The sequence below is a fragment of the Hydra viridissima genome, unplaced genomic scaffold, assembly GCF_058129835.1.
Source record: "Hydra viridissima isolate aposymbiotic clone 2 unplaced genomic scaffold, HvirCarnegie_v1 scaffold_6, whole genome shotgun sequence".
NCBI lineage: Eukaryota > Metazoa > Cnidaria > Hydrozoa > Anthoathecata > Hydridae > Hydra > Hydra viridissima.
Genome location: NW_028324305.1, coordinates 17,764,166 through 17,787,259, shown reverse-complemented (window position 1 = coordinate 17,787,259; position 23,094 = coordinate 17,764,166). Strand labels below are relative to the sequence as shown.

The 23,094-nt window shown below is 28.5% G+C and overlaps 2 protein-coding genes across 6 annotated transcripts; one reads left to right on the top strand and one right to left on the bottom strand.

Annotated features, from left to right (window-relative positions):
* On the top strand, positions 1-21,193 carry LOC145190199 (SNF2 related chromatin remodeling annealing helicase 1-like). 5 transcript variants are annotated; one of them, XR_016453210.1, is made up of 19 exons: positions 1-630; positions 844-960; positions 1,107-1,157; positions 1,899-2,070; positions 9,801-9,951; positions 10,470-10,631; positions 12,031-12,096; positions 12,180-12,323; positions 15,656-15,741; positions 17,351-17,430; positions 17,513-17,564; positions 17,716-17,793; positions 18,151-18,218; positions 18,299-18,398; positions 19,113-19,236; positions 19,326-19,384; positions 19,490-19,590; positions 19,705-19,792; positions 20,346-20,663. XR_016453210.1 is itself a non-coding variant. In XM_090089968.1 (18 exons), exons 1-18 carry the CDS (start codon positions 63-65, stop codon positions 20,478-20,480), a joined length of 2,316 nt encoding a protein of 771 aa, XP_089946094.1. In that variant the 5' UTR covers positions 2-62; the 3' UTR covers positions 20,481-20,663. The 5 variants fall into 5 exon arrangements, 2 of the variants coding, with proteins under 2 accessions (XP_089946094.1, XP_089946095.1); XR_016453208.1 differs by lacking the exon at positions 15,656-15,741 and adding an exon at positions 20,900-21,193 and having other exon boundaries at positions 2-630; positions 20,346-20,530; XM_090089968.1 differs by lacking the exon at positions 15,656-15,741 and having other exon boundaries at positions 2-630.
* On the bottom strand, positions 20,532-23,094 carry LOC145190204 (uncharacterized). Its single transcript, XM_080067000.2, has 2 exons — positions 22,089-23,094; positions 20,532-22,001 (listed from the first exon to the last, which is right to left on the bottom strand). The coding sequence occupies exons 1-2, from the start codon at positions 23,092-23,094 to the stop codon at positions 21,298-21,300; spliced, it is 1,710 nt and encodes a 569-aa protein (XP_079923126.2). The 3' UTR covers positions 20,532-21,297.

Sequence of the window (23,094 nt, the reverse complement as noted above, 5' to 3'; positions counted from 1 at the left end):
TTGTTAATATATCTTTTGTTTAGATTTTTTTTGTCTTTTAGTTAATTACTAGTATTTTTTAAATGTCACTATTAACAGAAAAGCAAAAGGCTCTGATAGAAGAAAATAAAAAGAAAGCATTGGAAAAACTGTTAAAAAAACAACAAAATTCTTCAAAGCAAAATACAAATGTTTTGCTTTGTAAAAGTTCTTCAAATATTGTGAAACAAGCATTTCCTAATGAATCTATCAAAAATGTTGACCAGAATTCTCCTCAAAAATTCTCAACTACTAGTTTTAGTCACTTTAGAAAAACAACCTTCAATATCCCAGTAACAGCTTCTGCTTCTTATTCACCAGTGGTTTCTAACTGTTTTTCTAATTCTAACAAGAATTCTTTAGAGGCGCACACATCACTGTCAAGTACTCTTAATGGTTCAAATCTTTTCTATGCTAAATGCAATGAAGAAACCCAAAACGTAACAAACAAAAGCATTTCTTTGGATGCTAATTGTTCTATGCAGTCTACTTGTAAGCGTTCTGAAGCAAATAGACTTAAAGCTATTCAAAAATATAATCAAAAGTCAATATTTCCTAATGCCATAAATTGCCAAGGAATTGCTGTGACTCCTACAAAGTTTGAAAAAACATGTATGTATGTATATCTTTGCAATTATTTTTTTCTGAAAAAGATTAAATTCATCTTTTTCTAACTAATCAAGAAAAAAACTTAATTAAAGTTAAACAATGAAACAATGTGTAAACAAGTTAAAGGGGAAAAAATATTTTTGTTTTGAATGTTTGTTTTTATGCTACAAAAGTAAGGTAATTTATATTCAGCTATCTTTCCAATTTTTCTGTTAGCTGTTGAAATATCATTTGTTATAAAAACTCCTATTTGGTTTTGCTGCAAATCTTCAGATAAAAAACACAATTATATTCTTCATCAATTAGCCAAAACTATTTCAAGTAGCAAATTCGGTTAGTTTTTTATTAATAGTTTTTAGAATTACCCAGCGCTTTTTTAAATATTTTATCTATATGGTTGTACAAATGTTGTAATTAATGTTAGAATATAAAGTTTTTGATTTAATTCTTTAAAAGTATTGTAATATCATATTTTACAGAACCATCAACAGGATCTTGGTTGTTTCATATTAAGGATTACCAAATTGCAAGTAAGAAATTATTAAATTATAACTTTAAAGTAACTAATACTACAAAATTTAAACTTTAAACTACAGCAATCAGTTTAGTTTAGGGTTTGTCAACTAAACTGATTGCTGTACGTTGATATGTTAAATGATAGTTTTTATTTTGGATGAAGTTTTATTGCACTTACATTACTCATTATTTGCAAAAAGATTCTGTTTTGTGAAAACCATAAGTTCAAAAAAAAAAAAAATGATTGAAAGTTTGTCTGAAAGTTTTTGTTTGAGTAAAATGAAATGTTTTAACATCACAACTGAGAAAAATCATTTATTTTTCTACAAAAGTTAGCTAGTAGTTAGTAAAATGATATACTTTTTTTTTTTTTTTTTTTTTTACAAAAAAAACTCTGTTTTCTGTATGCAAGTAAAAAATAATGGAGCATAAATATGTTTGGTGACAAAGAGTTTAACATCTGCGTAACATTACCTAAAAAGATTTTTAGGTAATGAAAAGTTTTTTTTGACTACCTAAAATAATAATTTGCACTATTTATTATTCAGACATAAAATATAATTTACAATTTTATCTTGTCTCTTAACATTTATTAAGATTTATAATAAAAAGATAAACATCATTAAGATATTATTTTAACTATTAACAAACAAAATAATACACAAAAGTTCTTTTGCATCTTTATATTTTAGTTGTTATAGTTTCATGGATTTTATTTTAATAAATTTATTTGTTTTTATAATTTTTTAAAATAGAGAGTTTCTTTGACAAGTCATTGAATTTAAAACTGAATGATCTTCCGTCAAATGTTGTGAAGTTGCTTCAGAAAGCTCATGAGAACAGTAAAATAAAAAGAACTACAGACATACTCAAAATTGGGCCAGATTTACTTGAAAAGCTTTTGCCATTCCAAAGAGAAGGTGTAGTGTAGGTTTTTATACTATTTGTATATTCTGTTCTATTTAGAACTTGTTTAAAACATTTAATATATCTTGTATTTATATTTTATTTAAAATAATTAAATAACTGAACATAAATATGTTTGGTGACAAAGAGTTTAACAATCTGCGTAATTTTGATTTACCACCATTGCTAGTAGGTAGACTCGGGAGACTTATTTACTCATTAGCACACGGTGCATAGGAACATGCTCTAAGACCTTGGAACACATCCCCAGAAGTTTTTTTTTGATTATCATTAGAAAACATTTTCTCATTCAAAAAATGTAAACAACAACTTTTTTTAGTGGGGGCCTGGGGAGAAATCACATATTTTAGGGGAGTGCCCAGGAATTTTGTCGTTCAAGATAGGTAACTAAGAGACATGGGGCATACTCAAATTTTGAGTATGTTGATACTGGTGTTGAATGATGATGACTTGCAAAAAATCAGGGTAATTGGAGCTAAACCAACCCCGCCCCGATTCCTAACAGCCCCCTTCCTAGAACTACTTCTCCTTTAATCATAAAAATTTTTTTTTTATTCTATCATAAACTAGATCAAAATTCATCGACAGATTTCAAATTTCATCAAAAAATCTCTTCGTATAAGATTTATAACCATGCAAAGCTTAAAATTACCCCCTGAAAAAACTTTAAATGGTCTTAACTTTTAAACGAAAAATTTTTTTTTGATGTAATTTGAAATCTGTTGATGAATTTTGATCTAGTTTAATATGAAACAAGCAAAAAACTGAAAAGGTTTTTTAGGAATCATACCCTAGGGGAGGGCTATAAAGGGTCGAGTAGGGTTTGCTACAATTATTTAATACAGTAACAAAAAAATTCTGGTCTTTATGGTTAGATTATGATTGATATTTTACATTTCAAAATCATACTAAACGTTTATTCATAGGAGGTTTAATATTTTACTTTTTACAAACTGCATTCCTGCAAATAGAAAGCTACTTTAAAAGTGCTTGTTGTTGTAAGCAACAACTGCGTTTTTTAGCGCCTCTATATAGTTTTGGCTATGCTCTCCAACCTTTCTCATTCACCAAAACCGATTGAAATCCTGATGAATGGATTCAAGAGCTTGTTCGGTCCAGTAACCTAAGCCTATAGAATACAAGAAGTACAAAAGAAATGCAAGTTTATTTAATAAATACTTTATGCAAATTTTACGATTCAACTGTTGAAATAGAGTATTTAGTTACTAAGATTATAAATTATTTTTTATTAAATTTAAAAGTTATTTATCCGAAGACTCCACCTTTCATGTTGATGAATTCGATAATATGTTGCTTCATTATGTGTACCTTCAAAGGAATTGTAGCCCTCAGATTTCTGTAGCTTGTAGAGAACTTATCTAAATCTTTGACATATGTGGAGCTTAATGATTTTCCAAAACAACCATGAACTGTTTTTTCAAAATTTCTAAGTACCTTAAAGTATTTGGCAGCAGAAACTCCAAGACCACACAAGGGTGCTTTAGTGTTGCAGTTTGTTTTCTAACCATTTGAAGCGAAACCTTTAGATCTTCAGATACTGTGTAATCTAAGGGTGAAATGTTTAACTTATCCAAAAACAACAGAACCGCAAATTATGGTATTTTTCGTTCAATGAAGGCAAAATGGCCAATATAATAGTTTTGTGTCATTAAAATCATTAAAATTTTGTGTCATTAGAATCATTAAAATCGTTGCACGCATATGTGTCATTAAAATTGAATCATTAAAATCGTTGCATGCTTGAATCATTAAAATCGTTGCACGCTTGAATCATTAAAATCATTGCACGATATCCGTCACACTTGCTCAGTTTCTCTGGAATTTTATTATTTTTTAACTCTGATTTTATGGTTATTGACAGTGTCCCTTCACCTAATTTGGTATCAACATCATTTGTTTCTTGACTTTTGTGATGAAGTACCAAGTGTCACACGTGTAATGTCCATTTTCATCATCATCTTTTTCAATGCACATTTTTTCGACGCATTCAGGGGGCTTAAAATTCGCACTGCAGTTTAAGCTTAAAGGTAAACAAAACAATTATTAAGCTCTCACAAATTTCACTTTGTAAAATTTTAAAAAAATTAAGTGTATTATTGAAATTTGGTAAATAAGTAAGAAATTTATTTAATGAATACTACAAGCTCCTCATTGTTATTGCAATACTCAATAGGAGTATCTTTTTCTATACATCCATAAAAAATGAATAATACAAATTGCAATCTAGCTATCAAAAAAATTTTTTTTTTGGTATAAGTTTACATGCCACTTCGCTTTCATTTAATTCTAATAGCAATGGGATTTTATCACAATTGAATAATTTTCCAATCATTTTGTTATTCTCAATCAGTTTAATATTAAAACCAGATTCCGTCCTGCCTCACTTCTCAGAAATTGTGCAACTTCAATCATGTTGCGATTTCTTAGAAATCATAATGAAATTATTACAAAAATTGGCTTAAAACTCATAACAAATTTATTTTTAAAAGTATTTTTAAGCAACAAAAACTTACCTGGCATGTAGTTTTAATTGAAGTTTGTTCAATTTATCTAAAGAGACAGTGAGTTGCTTCGGACCAAAAGTTTTCAAAGCTAAGGTGTTCCCTGAGTCATTTGTGCTGAAATCTTTGATAGAACTGGACAAAACGTTTCCTTGCGTTGTTGGGGATGTTGATTTTACAACAGCAGTCAAATTCTTTTGTCTTTCTAATTTCATACAGAGATGTGGAATTCCTTGTCCCACTTGGGCGCAGCAATCTTGACAAATTAGTCTTTCTGCAGTTTTATTTGAAACATCTTTAGCGCCTTGATAAACAAGTTTTCCCGGCACATTTAACCATAGGGGCCAATATTTATTCCACTTTTGATTTGCGCCCATTTTCACAAATAAAACATTCACATTTTCTCCCTCTGATAACTCTGGTATTCAGGTCTAAATTTTATAGCATATGTATGGCAACTGTAATAACCAAAGTAACGTAACTAAATTTTAACTAATGTAAATTAAACATCAATATAGTTATAATTACCTTCATAACACTGCCGCATAGTGAAGTAAGGATCAGTCCCTGCAAGCATTTTTCTACATTTTGAACAAAGCATGTTAGGAAGGTCAGATTTATCCGCTGAATAATCTTTCTTTAAATTATCTTAAAATTTATTTAATAATCTTTCCAGAAGTTTTGACAAGGTTTGAGTAGTCATTTTTATTTTTATTTTTAGATTTAAATAAATTGTTTCAAAATTTCCAAATTATCATTTAGTTTTAGTAACAAACAGAAGTCAAAAATTTTTTTTAAAAAAAAAAAATAGGTTTGAGTTCTTCTGTAAATGTTTTATAAAATGATTTTTTTAATTATATATCTGATTGGTACAGAAAAACAGTTTTCATTTTAAAAAATGTTTTATCAATGTAACTGTTAAGTTTTTTATTAAGGGATTAAGTCTCCTCTGTATAGGGAGACTTGATTCCTTTTTAAAATTGCAACTTTGCTAAAATACTTCTTAACAACAACACTCAAGAAAAAGCCAGTTTGTCACTTTTACTTTTTTTTTTGTTTTGATAAAGTAACAATTTTAAGCAAAAAACTACGGTAGGGATTGAGTCTTTGCAGTCCGCGCAGTCTCTCCCTACGTAATTCTATGGTTTTGTATTGGTTTTTGATATTGGTGTTGTTGTTTTATTCATTTAAAAGAAATTTTTATAACAAGCAATCATATATGGGGCATTCAATGTGTTGGGCATATGGACAGAAGAAAAACATGTAAATTTTTTTGACTTAGGTCAATTATTTCCTGAGATATGGCCTTTCAAAGTTTTGACCTTTTCACTTGACCATGGTTATTTAAAATGTCATAACTTTTTTTCTATTTTACTTAGGATGTTGATTTTGGTGGCAAACAGAAACTCTTGCATAGACAAACAACTTTGTGTTTATACAAAAAAGTGATTAGTTCAATAAAAAAAAAGTTATTGGTCATTTGACCTTTGACCCTGGTCGATGGCAAAGGTCAAAGGTGATAATTTTTTTTTTTACACATTGCTTTTTCTATTTTGGATGTCCCATGAAAAAATCTTTTTAGGATTCCCATAAACAGCTTCGGGATTAACATTAAAGTATAAGTAGGTTCTAGAAGTTTAATATTTATCGGCCTTACAAAAGCGATATTTTGAGGTCATTTTCTGTAAATAGCCTATTGTAGATATATATTATTAATTATTTCATTTTTTCCTTTTATTTTCTAGTTTGTAATTTAATTACTAGTACTATATATACATACTAAGTCAGTATTAAATAATATGAGGCTTAAAGCTATATATATTTATATTAAAAAATTTAATTCATTTCCATTGAATTTGTCATCAAAAGACAATTTAGGAAGAAGTTTTTAGCAACTTTCAAATTAAATTTAGATTAAAAATGGCATTTCAAGCACAGGTGAAAGAGTTAAAGAAGAGACAACACTATTGTTATGATCCTTTCCAACACCATAAGAAAAAACAATATAAAACCTTAAGGGTAGTTACTAGTCAGCAGGTAGCTATGTATCCGTCAAAACTTATGGCTGGAGCAAAATTATGTGATACTTGTCGAAAGAGGATCACTTGCTTACCTTCTGAAATAGGATTATGTGATGATGAAAATTCTGCAAATTGTAATACAGAGCTAGATTCTCAAGGCAGTTCCAGATCTCAAGATATTTGTAGTGACAAGGGAGATGAAAATTATCAGTGCCAGGAAGTAGAAATTTCAATTTTTAATAAATCCTTGTCATTATTGGGTGAGTCACCCTTGGATAAGCGCAAGTTACAAACTGTTAAAAGTTATATTCTGGAGAAAAAGAAAAAACTTAAAAAACTTGTAAAAAGGAAGTCAGACCTTTTATCTCCTAATTCAGATGCTAATGCCATTGATACTTCAGAGGATGATGAATACGAAGTAACTAAAAAAAAAGTTTCCAACACACGTGCTGATGACATTGTTAAAGTGCTCCAGGATAAGTATAAATCAACACAAAGTAAGAGTAAAAAGATCATGATTTTGACAATATTTGTTGCTCAATGGGGTAATCGAAAAGTGATGAAAGAATTCAATTGTTTGCATCGACTTTTATCTCAAGCAAAAGAAGTTTTAATAACTAAAGGTGTTTTATCAACCCCTAACCCAAAAAAAGGGAAATCACTACCTGTACATGTGAAAGATATGGTAAAAGAGTTTTATTACTCTGACACTGTTAGCCGTGTAATGCCTGGAAAAAAAGGTTTTCTATCTGTTATGGAAAATGGGGAAAGAAAACATATTCAGAAAAGATTAGTTTTAAGTAATTTGAAGGAAGTTTATCAATTTTTTTCAGAAAACTATCCAAATATCAGAATTGGGTTTTCGAAGTTTGCAAAGCTACGTCCAAAAGAATGTGTCTTTGCAAGAGCAAGTGGTACTCACTGTGTATGTGTATGTACCATTCATCAAAATGTTAAGCTCATGATAGTCGGATCACATATGGATGATTTACAACTAGAAGATGAACTACAAACCCCTATTAAGAACTACAAACATGATTTGGCTAAAATCCAATGTAATCCTTCCTTGCCAGCTCTCTAGGCGAAAATTGCCCTGGAGTTGCTATGCTAAAGGAATGGCTGTTACAATGCTATGAAATTAAAGGAGTTGAAGAAATTGAGTATAAACAGTGGACTACAACAGATAGGTCCCAGCTTCAAACCTTTATACAGTCCACTGATGAATTTATTGAAAAATTTTTAGGGAGTTAAAAAACACTTACTAAACATGATTTTATTGCTCAAGAGCAGACAAAATATTTAGACTGGAAGAAAAACAATTTATCCGATGGAGAATTTCTGGTTATTGGTGATTTTTCAGAAAATTATGCATTTATCATACAAAATGCAGCACAGGGATATCATTGGACAAATAGTCAAGCAACTTTACATCCTTTTGTTTTTTATTATAAATATGAAGAAAATTTATGTCATGGAAGTTATGTGCTTCTTTTGGAATGTAATACTCATGACACAATTGCAGTTCATCTTTTTCAGCGTAAACTAATTAATTTTTTAAAAGTGAAATTTGAGGTATTAGAAATAACATATTTTAGTGATGGCTGTGCAGCACAATACAAAAAATGCAAGAATTTAATAAATCTATGCTATCACAAAGAGGACTTTGGTATTCCAGCCGAATGGCATTTCTTTGCCACAAGTCATGGTAAGGGCCCTTGTGATGGAGTTGGAGGAACTGTTAAATGTGAAGCAGCAAAAGCAAGCTTACAACGTCCATACCATGACCAAATAATGACCACTTATCAATTATATACTTTTGCTAAAGAAAATATCCATGGAAATTCCTTTGAATACCTCACTGCAAATGATTGGCAAATCAAATCCACAATATTGAAGGATAGATTTTCGAATGCTAAAATGATTCCTGGAACCCAAAAACTTAATTGTTTTAAACCATTATCCACGAATGAACTTCAAGTACAAAATTTAGTTCCAGTTCTGTGTCTAGAATTGAAAAAATTGCGTCACAGAAAGTTAGCCAGCTCAACTTCAGTTCAATTAGTGGTTACATGGTTGTAAAGTATGATGAACATTAGTGGATAGGTTGTGTGTTGGAGAAATCCAGAAAAAAGAGAAGTAACCATGAACTTTCTTCACCCTCATGGTCCAAGTCAACTTTTCTCCTTCAGAGATCCTCCTGATATTTTTACTGTTGATTTGAATGATCTTTTGGTAGCAGTCGAACCCAAAACTACAACTGGTCGGTCATACTTCATTACTTCTAAAGAGTCTAAAAGAGCAACCAAAGCACTTAACTTGCATCATTGTTAACTATTTAGCTTTTTTAATTTATTATTAGCAAACATGTATCGCAATGGTTACGGTGTAAATATCATGCTGCATTCAGTACTGTACTGACATGTTATTAAAACTGCTAAATAAGGCATTTTTGTTACTTTTCAACAATATATATATATATATATATATATATATATATATATATATATATATATATATATATATATATATATATATATATATATATATATTTAGGCCAAGTGTAACCAAATTATAGTATATTTGGTATATGGTAGCTATTATATAACTTAGGGCCTACGTTCAATAAATTACCTTGAAATTCTGTATAATTGTAAGGTATTTAAATAATAAACTTTTAGAACCTACTTACACTTTAACGTTAATCCCAAAGCTGTTTATGGGAATCCTAAAAAGATTTTTTCATGGGACATCCAAAATAGAAAAAGCAATGTGTAAAAAAAAAAAATTATCACCTTTGACCTTTGCCATCGACCAGGGTCAAAGGTCAAATGACCAATAACTTTTTTTTTATTGAACTAATCACTTTTTTGTATAAACACAAAGTTGTTTGTCTATGCAAGAGCTTCTGTTTGCCACCAAAATCAACATCCTAAGTAAAATAGAAAAAAAGTTATGACATTTTAAATAACCATGGTCAAGTGAAAAGGTCAAAACTTTGAAAGATCATATCTCAGGAAATAATTAACCTAAGTCAAAAAAATTTACATGTTTTTCTTCTGTCCATATGCCCAACATGTGAGCCAATTTTCATCAAAATCCGAGTCGGTGATGTTGGATGGATGGTTCCACTTGATGTGGAATGCCCCATATATGAAAAAATGTTCATAAAAAACTTATACAATTTCAGGTTTGGAGTTGAACACAATGGGCGAGTTCTAATTGCAGATGATATGGGCTTGGGAAAGACAATACAAGCTATATCTTTGTGTTCATATTATAGAGATGAATGGCCTGTTTTAATCATTTGCCCATCTTCTGTAAAAATGTCATGGAAGCAAGTATGCGTAAAAATATTTATATAATGATTTATTTGTAAAAAAAATAGGTTAATCAAAGCCTTTGGATTTTTACATATCAGTTTTCTCTTTATATTTGTTCTATAGAAGTTATCTCCATTATAGAAATTATCTTTTTAACATCATGAGTTTTATTATACAGAAACACTTCTTCAATAATTTCTTTTATAAATTTAAACAATAAAAACCTTTTTGCAATTCTTAAAAACTCTAAATTGATTTTCTGGCTAATACCCTGATTTCAATTTTTATATTACACTTAATCTTGGTTTTCAAGAATATCTACAGTCTTGTAACAAGAGGTATACCAATTATCAGTGCTGGAATACCAGCGAATTACTAATTATCAAATTGGGTGAAAGAAACTTCTTTAAAAAATAGAATGAATTAAAATAGGAATGTGCAAACATTTTTAAAAAATATTTTTTGGGCTTTAAAATTGTCAAATTTGCAATTATTGATTTTTATAATTGGAGATTTATCATTTTTTATTATTGTAGCATTTTAGAGATTGGCTTCCATCATTGACTGAGGAGGATATTAATATTGTGAGTACAGGGAGAGAAAACCCTTGTAAAGGTCAAATTAACATTATTAGCTATGATCTTGCTTCAAAATTATCAAATGCACTCTATACACAAAAGTTCAATATAATTGTGATGGTATGTTAATAATCTTACAGCATTTGTTATTATACTATAAACTTTTGGTTTTCTTTATTAATTTTTATACTTTTTTGGTTTTGTTCTATGATTTTTTTTGCTTATTTATTTTTGTAATAAACAATAATTTACAGCAAGTGAAATTTTTTTTGTGGAAAATTTACAGTAGTAGATTTTACAGCTACAAAAAGATTAATTGAATTCAAAACTAAAAGAAATTAATAATAATATATAATAATTATAAATTAAAGAACGTAAATGTTTTAAAACAAGTTTTAAAATTTGACTAAGCTTCTTATTTAATCAAAAGGATTAAAATGCAGGAATACAAAATTTATTTGGGAGAAATTAAATATCATTTGTAATTTAAATTACTTATAGTTCAAAGAAAGTTTTTATTCTTTTTTATGTTTATTGCATTTAATGCAATTTCAACTAAGTTGCATCCGATTGATTAAAACTTGTTGTAAATAGACAAGTTTAAGATTAAAAACCAAGTGCTATGAATCTATTTAAATAATGTAAATACTTTATAACATTCTGGTTACTAAGATACTTCATTAAAATGAAGAAGTAAAAGTTCTTTCTGACAGCATTTGTTAATTTTGAAGATAGCACAAGAAATATACCTATACTATATACTTTATTTCAATATCTATCTCATACGTGGTATTTTATTTTGTTTGTAACTTAAGGATTGATCCATTTTAAGTTTACATTTATCAGATGGGAAATAATGGGCATTTAATTGTTAACAATCGGCTGAAATGATAAAAATTGCTATTTTGACCTCTCAAAGTAAATTCTTGTCTGTAATGGTAGGCTGGTTAAAAAAAATCTTAACTATGGAAATTAAGGTATTACAAATAGTCAGGATGTATTATGATAATACATATAGTACACTTTTATTACATCATTCAAATATGGAAATAGTGTCTAAAATATTTTTTTTAGTTTGCAAAATGTTGGCTTACTTTGCTTCATTGATGCATTTATCTTTTTACTGATTTGTGCGTATTTTCTAAATAGCTCTCTGATGAAAAGTTTATAAAGGAGATTATTTAACTGTTTTGTTATCAATAAAAATTTTCTTCATTTGTAAGTTGTTTTTAATGTTGAATTGTTTTATCTTTTTTAACTTAAAATTTCCAAAATATCAAATGTGTTTTAATGGTGCACTCTTGCAGGATATACAAATTTTTTATCATAAGACTGTACAAGAGAGTTTTTTTTTTAAAAGTAAATTTTTCAAAGTTTTTAACTAACCTAATATAACAAAGTTAAAGCTTTTAATGGTTTTTTGATTTAAAAAATACTTAAATTTAAATTAATTTAACATTTTGATAAAGTATTTTATTTTCTTTTTATTATCAAAATTAAAAATTTCTATTTTAAAAAGGATGAGTCTCATTTCCTCAAAAGTCATAATGCATCTCGAACTAAAAACATAGTTCCACTGCTGCAGGTTGGTTTTCTTTTTTTCTTTTATAATATGATAGCTTAACATTAGTTTGAATAAGTTAGTTTTTTATATATGGTTTAATTTAGGCTTCAAAGCGCGCTATTTTGCTATCTGGTACACCAGCTTTATCTCGTCCTAAAGAACTGTATACACAGATATCAGCTCTGGATCAAAACCTTTTTGCAGGTGGTTTCCACAACTTTAGATTGCGTTATTGCAATGCAAAGGAAGTAAGTTTTTATATTTTTTATCAAATAAGGTTAAAGTAGGAGAAATAAGTTACAAATAGAAGAACTATATTATAAATAAGATAAAAATAGGAGTATAGTACTGGTAGCAGTTTTTGGAAAATAACAAAATACTTTTAATAAAGAGATTTAAAAAATATAAAAATTGATAAGAACTAAAACATCAATTTTATTTTCAGTCTTATGTTTTTCAGACTTCATATTTTCAGTGAGTATATAAAAGGTTTTAAATAGTTGATTTGATAACAGGGTATTTTATGAAATTGTTTTCACACAACTTATTAAATCTAAACACATAAAAGTAATATCAAATATATCAGCAACATATTGTATTAGACAAGTCCCTTAAAAATTATTTAAGACCTTCACATCCAATAAAATTTTGTCTGCCTATATATAAAGTGATTATCTCTACATTCCAAAAATGTCTTAATGTTAATCATTCATTGTTGGATTTTTAAAAAAGCATTTTTTGGCCCTGATGTTTTGTTTAAATGATCTAAAGTTGCTGGCTTGTTGTGTATATTTAAGACTTCAGATAGCTTAACAGTAAAAGTTTAAATCTGTTAAATCCCATGACTGGGCAGGCCAATTTAAATCACCTAATTTGGGGATGTGGTAGTCAAAAATCTGTCAAAATGCATTCATTTGGTAGTATGATTCAATCTCAAGTATTTCAGGTGATTTTATTTCACAGAATGGTTAAGAATGCTTTAAAGCTGCCACCTGTTTTTCAACAAAAATCTTTTTAACTTCTGAAACTGAGTAGCCTAAGAAATTAAGTTTCAATATCCTGACAACATTTTAAAGTTTATTTGACTGTCATTCATAGATGGGAGAATAACAAGATTGCCATGGTTTATTAACAATTGGAATCAGAGCTGAGTACAATAAAGAAACAGTTTTTTTCAATTAAAGTCTAAACAAGATTTTGGTGAGCTATAAGAAACTAAAATGAATGCAGAATTACAGTCTTTAAAGCAGCAAAAGTTTTTATGGAATATCAAGATAAAGCAGCTATTATAAACATTTGGTTTAATAAAAGTTTTAAGACAAATGATTTATGAACATTATTAAGTTATGAACATTAAAACTAGTATATAACTATCACTATTGATAAATGTCAAACTCATAATTTTAATGAAATGGCCTCCTGGACTAATTTAACTGTAGAGGATACAGGGTGCAGCAGTGATTCACAAACTTTTAAAAACACTTTGCAAAAATATTATATTCATGGAATGTTAATAAAAAAGTTGAAGATGTTTTTCCTACCTTCAATTAAGTTCTCCTTTTTTTTTTTTTTTTTTTTTTTTTTTTTATTTCTGACTCAAGCTTAGAATGGAAGGACTGGCATGTGCTGATTATATTGAAACTTAATTTCCTAGTCCCTTGACATTTAATTCCAAGTGTGAATAATGGATAACTTGACACTTGAGTGGGCTTTTTGCAAGCATTATTCTCAACTATGCTCCACATACTGGGGAATCAGCTCAGGGCTGGATGGTGGCTAAAAATCTTTGGGCCAGGAATCAGCCATATCCTGAAGATATTGTTGGGTTTTTCTGGACCCATGACAGGGTGTATTGTCCAATTGAAAGATGTAATTGCCTTTTGGGAGTGTCTTCAGCCATGGCACCGAAAAAATGTGTATATCAGTTTTAGAAAGCTGATATACATATAAAAGGTAACTTTTTCTTTTTGATGTAGATTGGTGGATTTCTCTCCATTAGAAGTAATGATTCCTAGCATCATAACAGACTGAGGGTGCTTGGTGTGACACACAGGTGGTGCTTTGTCACCCTTCTGCCCTATGAATCTATGACTTTGCCTGTTAATCACAGAGTCAACAAGTTTTTCATCTGAGAAAGTTTTGACTATTGACAAAGCATGGCTTTTCAACTGATTCAGAAGCTTCTTCAATTGCTCCAATCTCAAAGTTTTTAGCCTTTCTGTCAAAAGTTGGCATGTAGGTTGGGCCACGTTGACTTTTCCAAGTGTTTTTAGAGTTCTTTTTACTGTTCTCTTATCAACATTTTAAAAATTTTGATAAGAGGACAGTAAAAAAAAAGTTGATGGAAAAATCACTGAAAAGCTTAAAAAACAAGTTTTTTAAGCTTTTCAGTGATTTTTCCATCAACTTTTTGTTCACTGAAAATGGTAATTGGGCTCTCTTAACACTGTCTAGTGTTTTCACTTTTTAAAATGTAGTTTTAGACTCCAGTATGAATCATTTCAGTTGCAGGCAAACCCATGTCAATTTGATTTAAAAATTCAGTTCCTTTGGCTTCCATTTCATTAAAAAACATTTTAGTTAAAAGTTTCCAAAAACTTTTAACTAAAATGTTTTTTTTTTCACAGTTTTATTCAAATCTAAGATATTCATTGAAGATTTATCAACAAAAATAAATTTCATAAATTTTTTGTTTACATCACAAAACCTCTCTCCAAATATTAGTCCACGAATCACTACTGCACCCTGTATATATAAAGTAATTTTATTACTTTTCATTACTCAAGCATCTTGTTGGAGTTTGAATAATCCGAAATTGAATTTTACAAGTAGGAACAAGTGACTTATACTACATATTGTAAAACTAAAGCTTGTTCAAATAAAGTTTAATCTAGTAAAATCAAGTAAATACTTCCTTCCTATCTTCTACATTCTCTATGATCAGTTATAGATTCAATATCAATGCATTAAAAATGTTTGTTTTTTTCAACCAATTTTTCTCCTCTGATTTCTTCTGCATTGAAAATCTGGCAATCTCTACTATATTTCAGTCACCATTATTTTAAATGATGGAACCAAAATTTTATACAATAAAATGGAAAAATGAGGAAGAAAATCTAATTATGTTATAGGGAAAAAGAATTGAAAAATATAAAATTCAAGAAGTAGAAACATAAGATGTATTTTTATCATTTTTTAGTTTGATGTTTTAAGAGATTAGGCTTATTTGGTGTAGTTTCTCCAACAGTGACAACTAGCTTGGGACTGATGGTGGTCAGTTTTACTTCCTTATCTAAGTTGGTTAAATGATTGAGGCGGAATGGACTCTCCTTATATTAAATTTCGTCTTCTTACTTTTTTTCCTTTTGCTTATCTCTTTTTCTTAAGTCTAGAAGCAATCTCCACAAAGTACTAGGCTTTACTTAGTTGCATCAAGTTTCAATCTATTGTATGTAGAATCTATAGCTTTATTATTTATGCATGATGCTATGGGTAGAAGAATGATGCTATGGGTAGAAGATTTTCAAATGATTAAAATTAGTAATATAGTTTTGTTTTTTTTTATCTCTACTGAATATAGACATGAAAATCTGTTCTATGATAAAGACTGATTGGCTTGGAAGTTGCAATGGTAGCTCTCCTCAACACTCATGTAATCTTTGACAGGTAAAAATTGATTTTAACCATATAACAGCTACAAATCCAAAAAACAGAATGTAAAAGTTTGACTAGTGTCATTAAAAACCTTTAGAATACAATTAATATTTGTGTTAAAAAAATATCAAGTTACAAATCCATAATTATGCTGTAAGGTATTCTTTTCTTAATCTAAATTTATAGATTTAGAGATCATCCAATTCTCAGCAAAATAACTTTGTACTTGTATATATATTATATATATATATATATTATATATATATATATTATATATATATATATATTATATATATATTATATATATATATATATATATTATATATATATACAAGTGCAAGTTATATGTCTTTGCTTTTATAAACTTTTGAGAATTTTAAAAATCGGTTTGATTAAAAGAATTTCCTAAATCATAAAAAAATCCAAGAATATTAAGCAATCCCAGCTTTATTGCTTAATATTGTGTTATCAAAATTCATTTAAATACTGTTCACTAAAATAATAGCAGTTAAGATTACAGCTCATAGCCAAACTGAAAAGAATTATCTAGAAAACCATGAAACACTTAAATATTTCTAAAACTTAAAAGGTTTTTTTAAATTAATAATTCGAGTTTAAACACTTTTGGAATGTAGAATGGTCACTTTCAAAATCAGAAAAAACCTTATGGAGTGTGTACGAATTTAGCAATTTTCAAGAGGCCTTTTATTTTTAAAACTAGAAAATATATTATTATAACCAAAAAGGTTTATACTAAAAATAATATTAAATTTTGTGTCCACACAAGTTTAGTTTTCTTGCTGTGACAATCTAGAGAACACTCATATGGACTTAAATATGGTTTATGTCGCTCTAGTGCATTGACATTTTGTTCGTTTTTTTACATTTACCCCATTGCTGTTCAGCAAGTTTCTCCTTAAACAGTTGCAATGGCTGAATGTTTGTAGAGGCTATAGGAATGATTTTTGATATTGGCTTTAACCAATCAGAATTTTCTTTCGGCAATTACACTCAAGAAAATTCTGATTGGTTAAAGCCAATCAGAATTTTCTTTAATGCAATTACCAAAAGATATCCAGTTATAAAAATTTCTTGATGTGATACTTATTTGTGCTTTTTCTTACTTTTCTTACTCTAATTAAATTTATTTTTATAACAAAGGTAGAGAATTTTTCAAAATGGAATTGAAAATTTAATTTAAAAGAACCTTTTCTTTAACATCTTTATTTTCTTTGTTACTTTTTTCATTAGGTTTCTTGTCAATTTCAAAAAGTTTCAAAAATCATTCTTATAGCCTCTAAGAGCTTTTTTCTGCTGCTGAATCAGTAAGACATAAATGTTAAATAAAGATTTTGTTACAAAGTTTATGTTTATGGACAACTCTAATATAATTTTTTTTTACTACATATTAATCTTGAAACTCCTGAATAAAATGTTTGTTATCTATATAAATTAATGGTTCCTGTTTGATTTGATTCTTTTTAAAGCACTAGAGTAAGTTTATATGGTAAAACACAGTTTTCTTGCTGTGACAATCTAAAGAATAATCATTTGGACTTAAATATGGTTTAAAACTGTGTTTTAAAATGTTTAAACATCTTTTATAATTTAATCTTTTTAGACAAAATATGGCTGGGATGATGGTGGGTGTTCAAATTGTGAGGAGCTAAGTGCAGTTTTAAGCAGCACTCTCATGATCAGGTATTTGTTATTTGGCATTACTTTATTTTGTAATATTAATAAAGTAAATTATGAGCATAGATAAAGTATGTTATTTTTTTAGGCGCATGAAGAATGAGGTATTAAATCAACTTCCTGAGAAACGAAGACAAATTGTAAATGGGATTATGTTTTAGTTTTTTGCCTTCTTTGTTTGTTTGCATCTTTTTTCCCCTTTTTATATTTTAGTACATAATGATAATTGAAAATTAACTTTTAGATAAATGCTAAAACATAACTAAACCAAATGAATTATTTCTTCTATAGATTATATTGGATCCTTCCTATGTTAAATGCTCAAAACAACTGCAAAAATCCTGTCAATCTTTTGTGACTTCACAAAAGGCAAGTTATTTCTGCATGATTATATATATATATATATATATATATATATTTATAATTATATATATATGCATAATGGTATTTGATAGTAATTTGTTTGTACATTTAAACTCTAAAATTATCTAGTGGTCTTAGTAAGATGCTGTTCTTTGTATACACTTTTTAGGAAAAGTGTATACAAAGAACAGCAATAAGTGTAATATTGAATCTATTTGTTGTTACAAATAGATTCAATATTACACTTATTTCTTAGAAAACGTTTTATAAAAAATACTATAATGAATAATTTTGTAAAGAAGATGCTTATTATTTATGTGCACCTATTTTACAAAATTTTATTACAGTTTTTTTTTTTTTTAGAATGATAAGCGTACAGCATTACTTGCATATTACAAAGAAACTTCATATGCTAAATTGAATGGAGTTTGGTAAGCTTGTACCTCTCATATGCACAACTTCATTTTATAAAACTTGAGGAACTATATTTGCTTCAAAAAATTATTTTCAGTGAATTTATATCAGATAAGCTTTTGATTGGCCAAAAGATTATTGTGTTTGCCCATCACATTAAGATGATGGATGCTATACAAGATACTGTACAAAAAAAGGTGTCTTATACATTATATTTAATTTTACATTTTTTAGCTACTCTAGAAATTTGAAATAATTTATAATAGACAACTTTTAAGTCATTGATAATAAATCACACCAACAAAAAAAACTGAGATTTTCCTCATAAACATTATATAATAATAATATTCCTCATAATAATAAACATTATATAATAATAATATTCCTCATAATAATAAACATTATATAATAATAATATTCCTCATAATAATAAACATTATATAATAATGATATTCCTCATAATAATAAACATATAATAATAATATTCCTCATAATAATAAACATTATATAATAATAATATTCCTCATAATAATAAACATATAATAATAATATTCCTCATAATAATAAACATTATATAATAATAATATTCCTCATAATAGTAAACATTATATAATAATAATATTCCTCATAATAATAAACATTATATAATAATAATATTCCTCATAATAATAAACATATAATAATATTCCTCATAATATTAAACATTATATAATAATAATATTCCTCATAATAATAAACATATAATAATAATATTCCTCATAATAATAAACATTATATAATAATAATATTCCTCATAATAATAATATTAAACATGCAAAATCATCTTAAATAATCAGTTTTTATAAATTTATTTATATTTTGCGTTATATTTTGACCAGTTTTGATTTTTTGATTTTTTGATTTTTAAATAGAATATTCGTTCAGTTCGAATTGATGGTTCCACAAACTCCAAACAGCGTCAATCTTTAGTTGATGACTTTACTAATAATAAGGATTGCCTAATTGCTATATTATCTTTGACAGCTGCTGGAACAGGTTTCAATCTAGTGTAAATTTGTTGTCCTAATTTTTTATTTAGTTTAAAAATATCCTTTAAAAATAAGTATAGATGTTTATTTACTCAGGGTTAAATATCAGTGTATCAAGCTGTGTAATATTTGCTGAGCTTTATTGGAACCCTGGCGTAAGTGTTTTATTTGTTGTGAAATATTGAAATTTTAAATTATAGATATTATCAATGTCCCAAGTTTAAAAGATATCTAAGATAATTATTTTGATTTAAATTTAGCATCTTATACAAGCTGAGGATCGTGCTTATCGTATTGGACAAAAAAATGCTGTCTCAGTCATTTATCTTGTTGCTAAAGATACAGCTGACGATTATATATGGTAAAATTACATTTTTTTGTATGTCAAGTTGACGTTGTGGATGTTTGATCTGCGATCTAGTTGGTATTCTCCTGTTAAATACAAGGCATTATAAGTTTATAGTATGTTTTATAGGCCAATAGTTCAAGAAAAGCTTCACATTCTTACAAACCTTGGAGTAGGATCAAAGACTGGTTTACATGGAGAAACTTCATCTTTCAAGGTTATATATTAATATCTGTTACTAAATTCAGGTTGGCATATTGACCAACGTAAATCATTAATTTGGGAACTAAAAGACGGCATAAATCAGAAAATATTCATATAAACATTTAAATAAAGTTTTGCTTTTTAAATTTGAGATTTTTTATATTTAAAGTAAAGATAAAATTTTGTTATTTTCTTACCTTTATGTATCTTTTAAATTGTGAGCCATGTTTTGACTTCTTGTTGCCTAGGAATTAGGCTCAAAATTCTTTGACCCCTTTTAAGAAATTCTTCGTTAGTTAATATTTTAGATTGAGAATTTATTAAAGCATCAAATTTTATATTAAATAAATATTAATTTCGTTTATGCTACATTTTGCAATACTGTCCTAAATTTAAATATTAAATGCATTTAGATTGTGTTTTATAGCATAAATTATGTGCATATAAAGATAGGAATTTAATGAAATTTATTTGCGTCCAAAATAACGAGGTTTGCATTTGATAATTAAGAACCATATTGTGAAGTATTTAATATTTACTCCTCAAAATCGTGATTGTGTTTTTAGGATAGTCGTCAGCGACAGATCGACGATTTTTTTAACGAAATGTTACAAGAGTGCGATGATATATTTCTTGAGAATGAAATTTCATCAAGCAAAGAGTGCGAAGAGTCTTGTTCTAAAAGAATAAAGCTGTCGTAGACTTCAAATGTCAATCGCTAAACCTTGGTCCAACTTGATCTTCAATGCTGGTTTTTCATTATTACGATCTTGTTTTCATTTTCTTTTTCTTTCATAATTTTGTTATTAAGTTTCTATCAATTTTTGTGTCTTTGCTTTGTAATAAAATAAATCATGTTGAATGTTGAGATTTAGAGTTTCCAATTATTGAATTAAATCATTTTACTCGTTTTATATGCCAATCATTTCATTTCGCAATTACATCATCTTTACCTGTGTTCCATAATTGGGTCATTTTTTACCCATATTTAAACATATTTAACGAACGAGGAAAGCATCTTCATGTATAAGTGTATAAATAATTCTATCGTTTATGTTATACTGGTAATACAGAGCGGTATTTAGTACTGTAGAAATGATTATTATTTAAAATCTTTTAGGGTGATTTCAGAAGTATCATTTCAAGAGGCTTGATTGGTATGATTGCCCTATTGTGCTGTTTCGTTGAACTCTGCATCATTTCAGTCATCATTTCTGATATTTGTCTTCAAAATTGACAATAAATGATTGAGATTTTTTTTTCTGACAAGATCAAATTTGGATTACTATTAGTAAATATATATATATATATATACATAGGTTTATGTTGGTGATATATGGTGGTGAATTTTTTTTTGTTGATCCATCATATTGTTTATAAGCTTCTATAAATATCTAAATTTGCAGCATATCAAGTGGAAAGATATGGTTTAATTCTGCAGTGATAAAAGTTTATCCATTAATCTTCTTATTGGTTGCTCAGGCTCATTATACTCGAAATTTTACCTGCCATTTTCTTTTAAAAATCTAAAATGCGATGAAGATAGTTTGCCCTCTTTCTTTCTTCTTCGCTTCTTCTACACGATGGAAAGTTTCCGTACCAACTTTCTTTCAAATATGATTGCCAAAATTCTGAAGGTTTTCGGGCCATGTCATCTATATCGTCTTCGTTTCGTTTGTACCTTTGATTATGCGGAAAAGGCTGGTATTTGACTTGAATGCAACGAGGTAAATTATCAGAATCTATGTACTGTTTAGGAGTGTAACCGCATCCCATCATCTTTGTTTCGTTTTTGTGTAAGAAATGAACAAATTTATGATCTGGACTTTTTAATTGCCAAGTGTACCAGATCTTGTCTAAAAATGCATGGTGTAAGAAAAATTCAGGCGTGTTGGCTGCATAATGAGTGCTCATAGTTCCGCCAATAATATTATGAATTCTATCATGGTAGTTGTGTCGGATTTGAATGTCGAAGTCTTCAAATCGATGTGCTGGTAGGGCAAGTGTTCGTGAAACGCTCTTCATCGTTGGAGATTTTCCTTTAAAAGCTCTTCTTAAACAATATGCTAAATGAGCATATTGATCGTCGATCTCGCCATAGATTTGATCAGCAGAACTCATTATAATTTCCATCGGGTCCTCCCAATACGGCGTTTCCCATTTAGACTCTCTGAACATCCCCTTCTGGACACAGTATCCTTTTAAGCGGTTTCCATTTCCACCTAATCAAATTTTTTTTTCTCAAGAAAAGTTTAACCACGACCTTTTTTTTTTTCAGGATCAAAAAAAGAATTTATATTGTGCCTTACCTAAACCGTCGTCTGTTGATCTCCAAATCGTCGTTCTGTTCCATGGATCTTCACTAACATAAGACCAATCCCAGTATGATAACGTAACGCGACAGTCAATCTGTTTTAGTAAATCTTCCATTGTGGTTATGAACCAGCGATGCCATGGTAGAAATAAATCTTTTTTATGTATACCCCAGCAGAAATATTTAAAATGCATAAAAATGAAACGCTCATAAATGGCTTTATATGGTTGCTGGCTAGTGAGTGTTTTGTAAGCTTTTAAATATCTTCGTCTTTCGGCTGTACTCATCGATGTAAACTCTTTGCGCATGCGGTAACAGTTTTTTATTTTGTTGTTTTTGCATGTACATTGTCTGTTGCACTCGTCTGTAAAGGGTCCGTCATTTTTACATTTTCCGTAGAGTGTGTTGTTGATATTTAAAGCAACTAGTATTTTTGGGATGTCAAGTTTGTTATAGTACGATACAGTTTTAAACCTTAAATCTTCAAAACCGAAAAATGTGTCCTTAGCTATTAAAACTGCACCAAAAAAATCATGTTCAGAAAGTTTTATTTTCAAACTTTTTTCGATAAGTTTGATTTCGTCAGGTGTGTTAGTAACAAATAGGTAAATGCGTCTTTGGTTGATAACATCTCTACTCTGCGACTCAAAATCTTCAAACACTGTAGTTAACATTGTTTGAAAGTCGTCAGTTTTATCTTCTGAAAATGCAAGATTTTTCAAAGCTTTGTACACACATTCGCGATTAACATGAGTTTTAAAACGGAAGCTCTTAGTGATAAGTGCGTCTACTGTGTACAAAGCAACTCTAGTTGTACCAGGTGAGATACTCAGATGATCTAGTAATTGTTCTACAAAATTAATTGCCCTTTTCCCATCATCTGTACTCATACTTGTGTCGATTACAAATCCAAGATCAATTCTGGGGGGCAGTTTGCACCAAACACCCCAAAGTAATAATCCAAACCAGAATATGTTCAGTAAAAATCCACACTGCATCAT

Bases quoted from the DNA above. Each gene is read 5' to 3' on its own strand.
- LOC145190199 (XM_090089968.1), top strand. From the start codon at position 63: ATGTCACTATTAACAGAAAAGCAAAAGGCTCTGATAGAAGAAAATAAA. The intron at 12,097-12,179 runs GTTGGTTTTCTT...GGTTTAATTTAG, and splicing joins ACATAGTTCCACTGCTGCAG to GCTTCAAAGCGCGCTATTTT. The intron at 12,324-17,350 runs GTAAGTTTTTAT...TAATCTTTTTAG, and splicing joins GTTATTGCAATGCAAAGGAA to ACAAAATATGGCTGGGATGA.
- LOC145190204 (XM_080067000.2), bottom strand. From the start codon at position 23,094: ATGATGCAGTGTGGATTTTTACTGAACATATTCTGGTTTGGATTATTA. The intron at 22,002-22,088 runs GTAAGGCACAAT...AAATTTGATTAG, and splicing joins ATCAACAGACGACGGTTTAG to GTGGAAATGGAAACCGCTTA.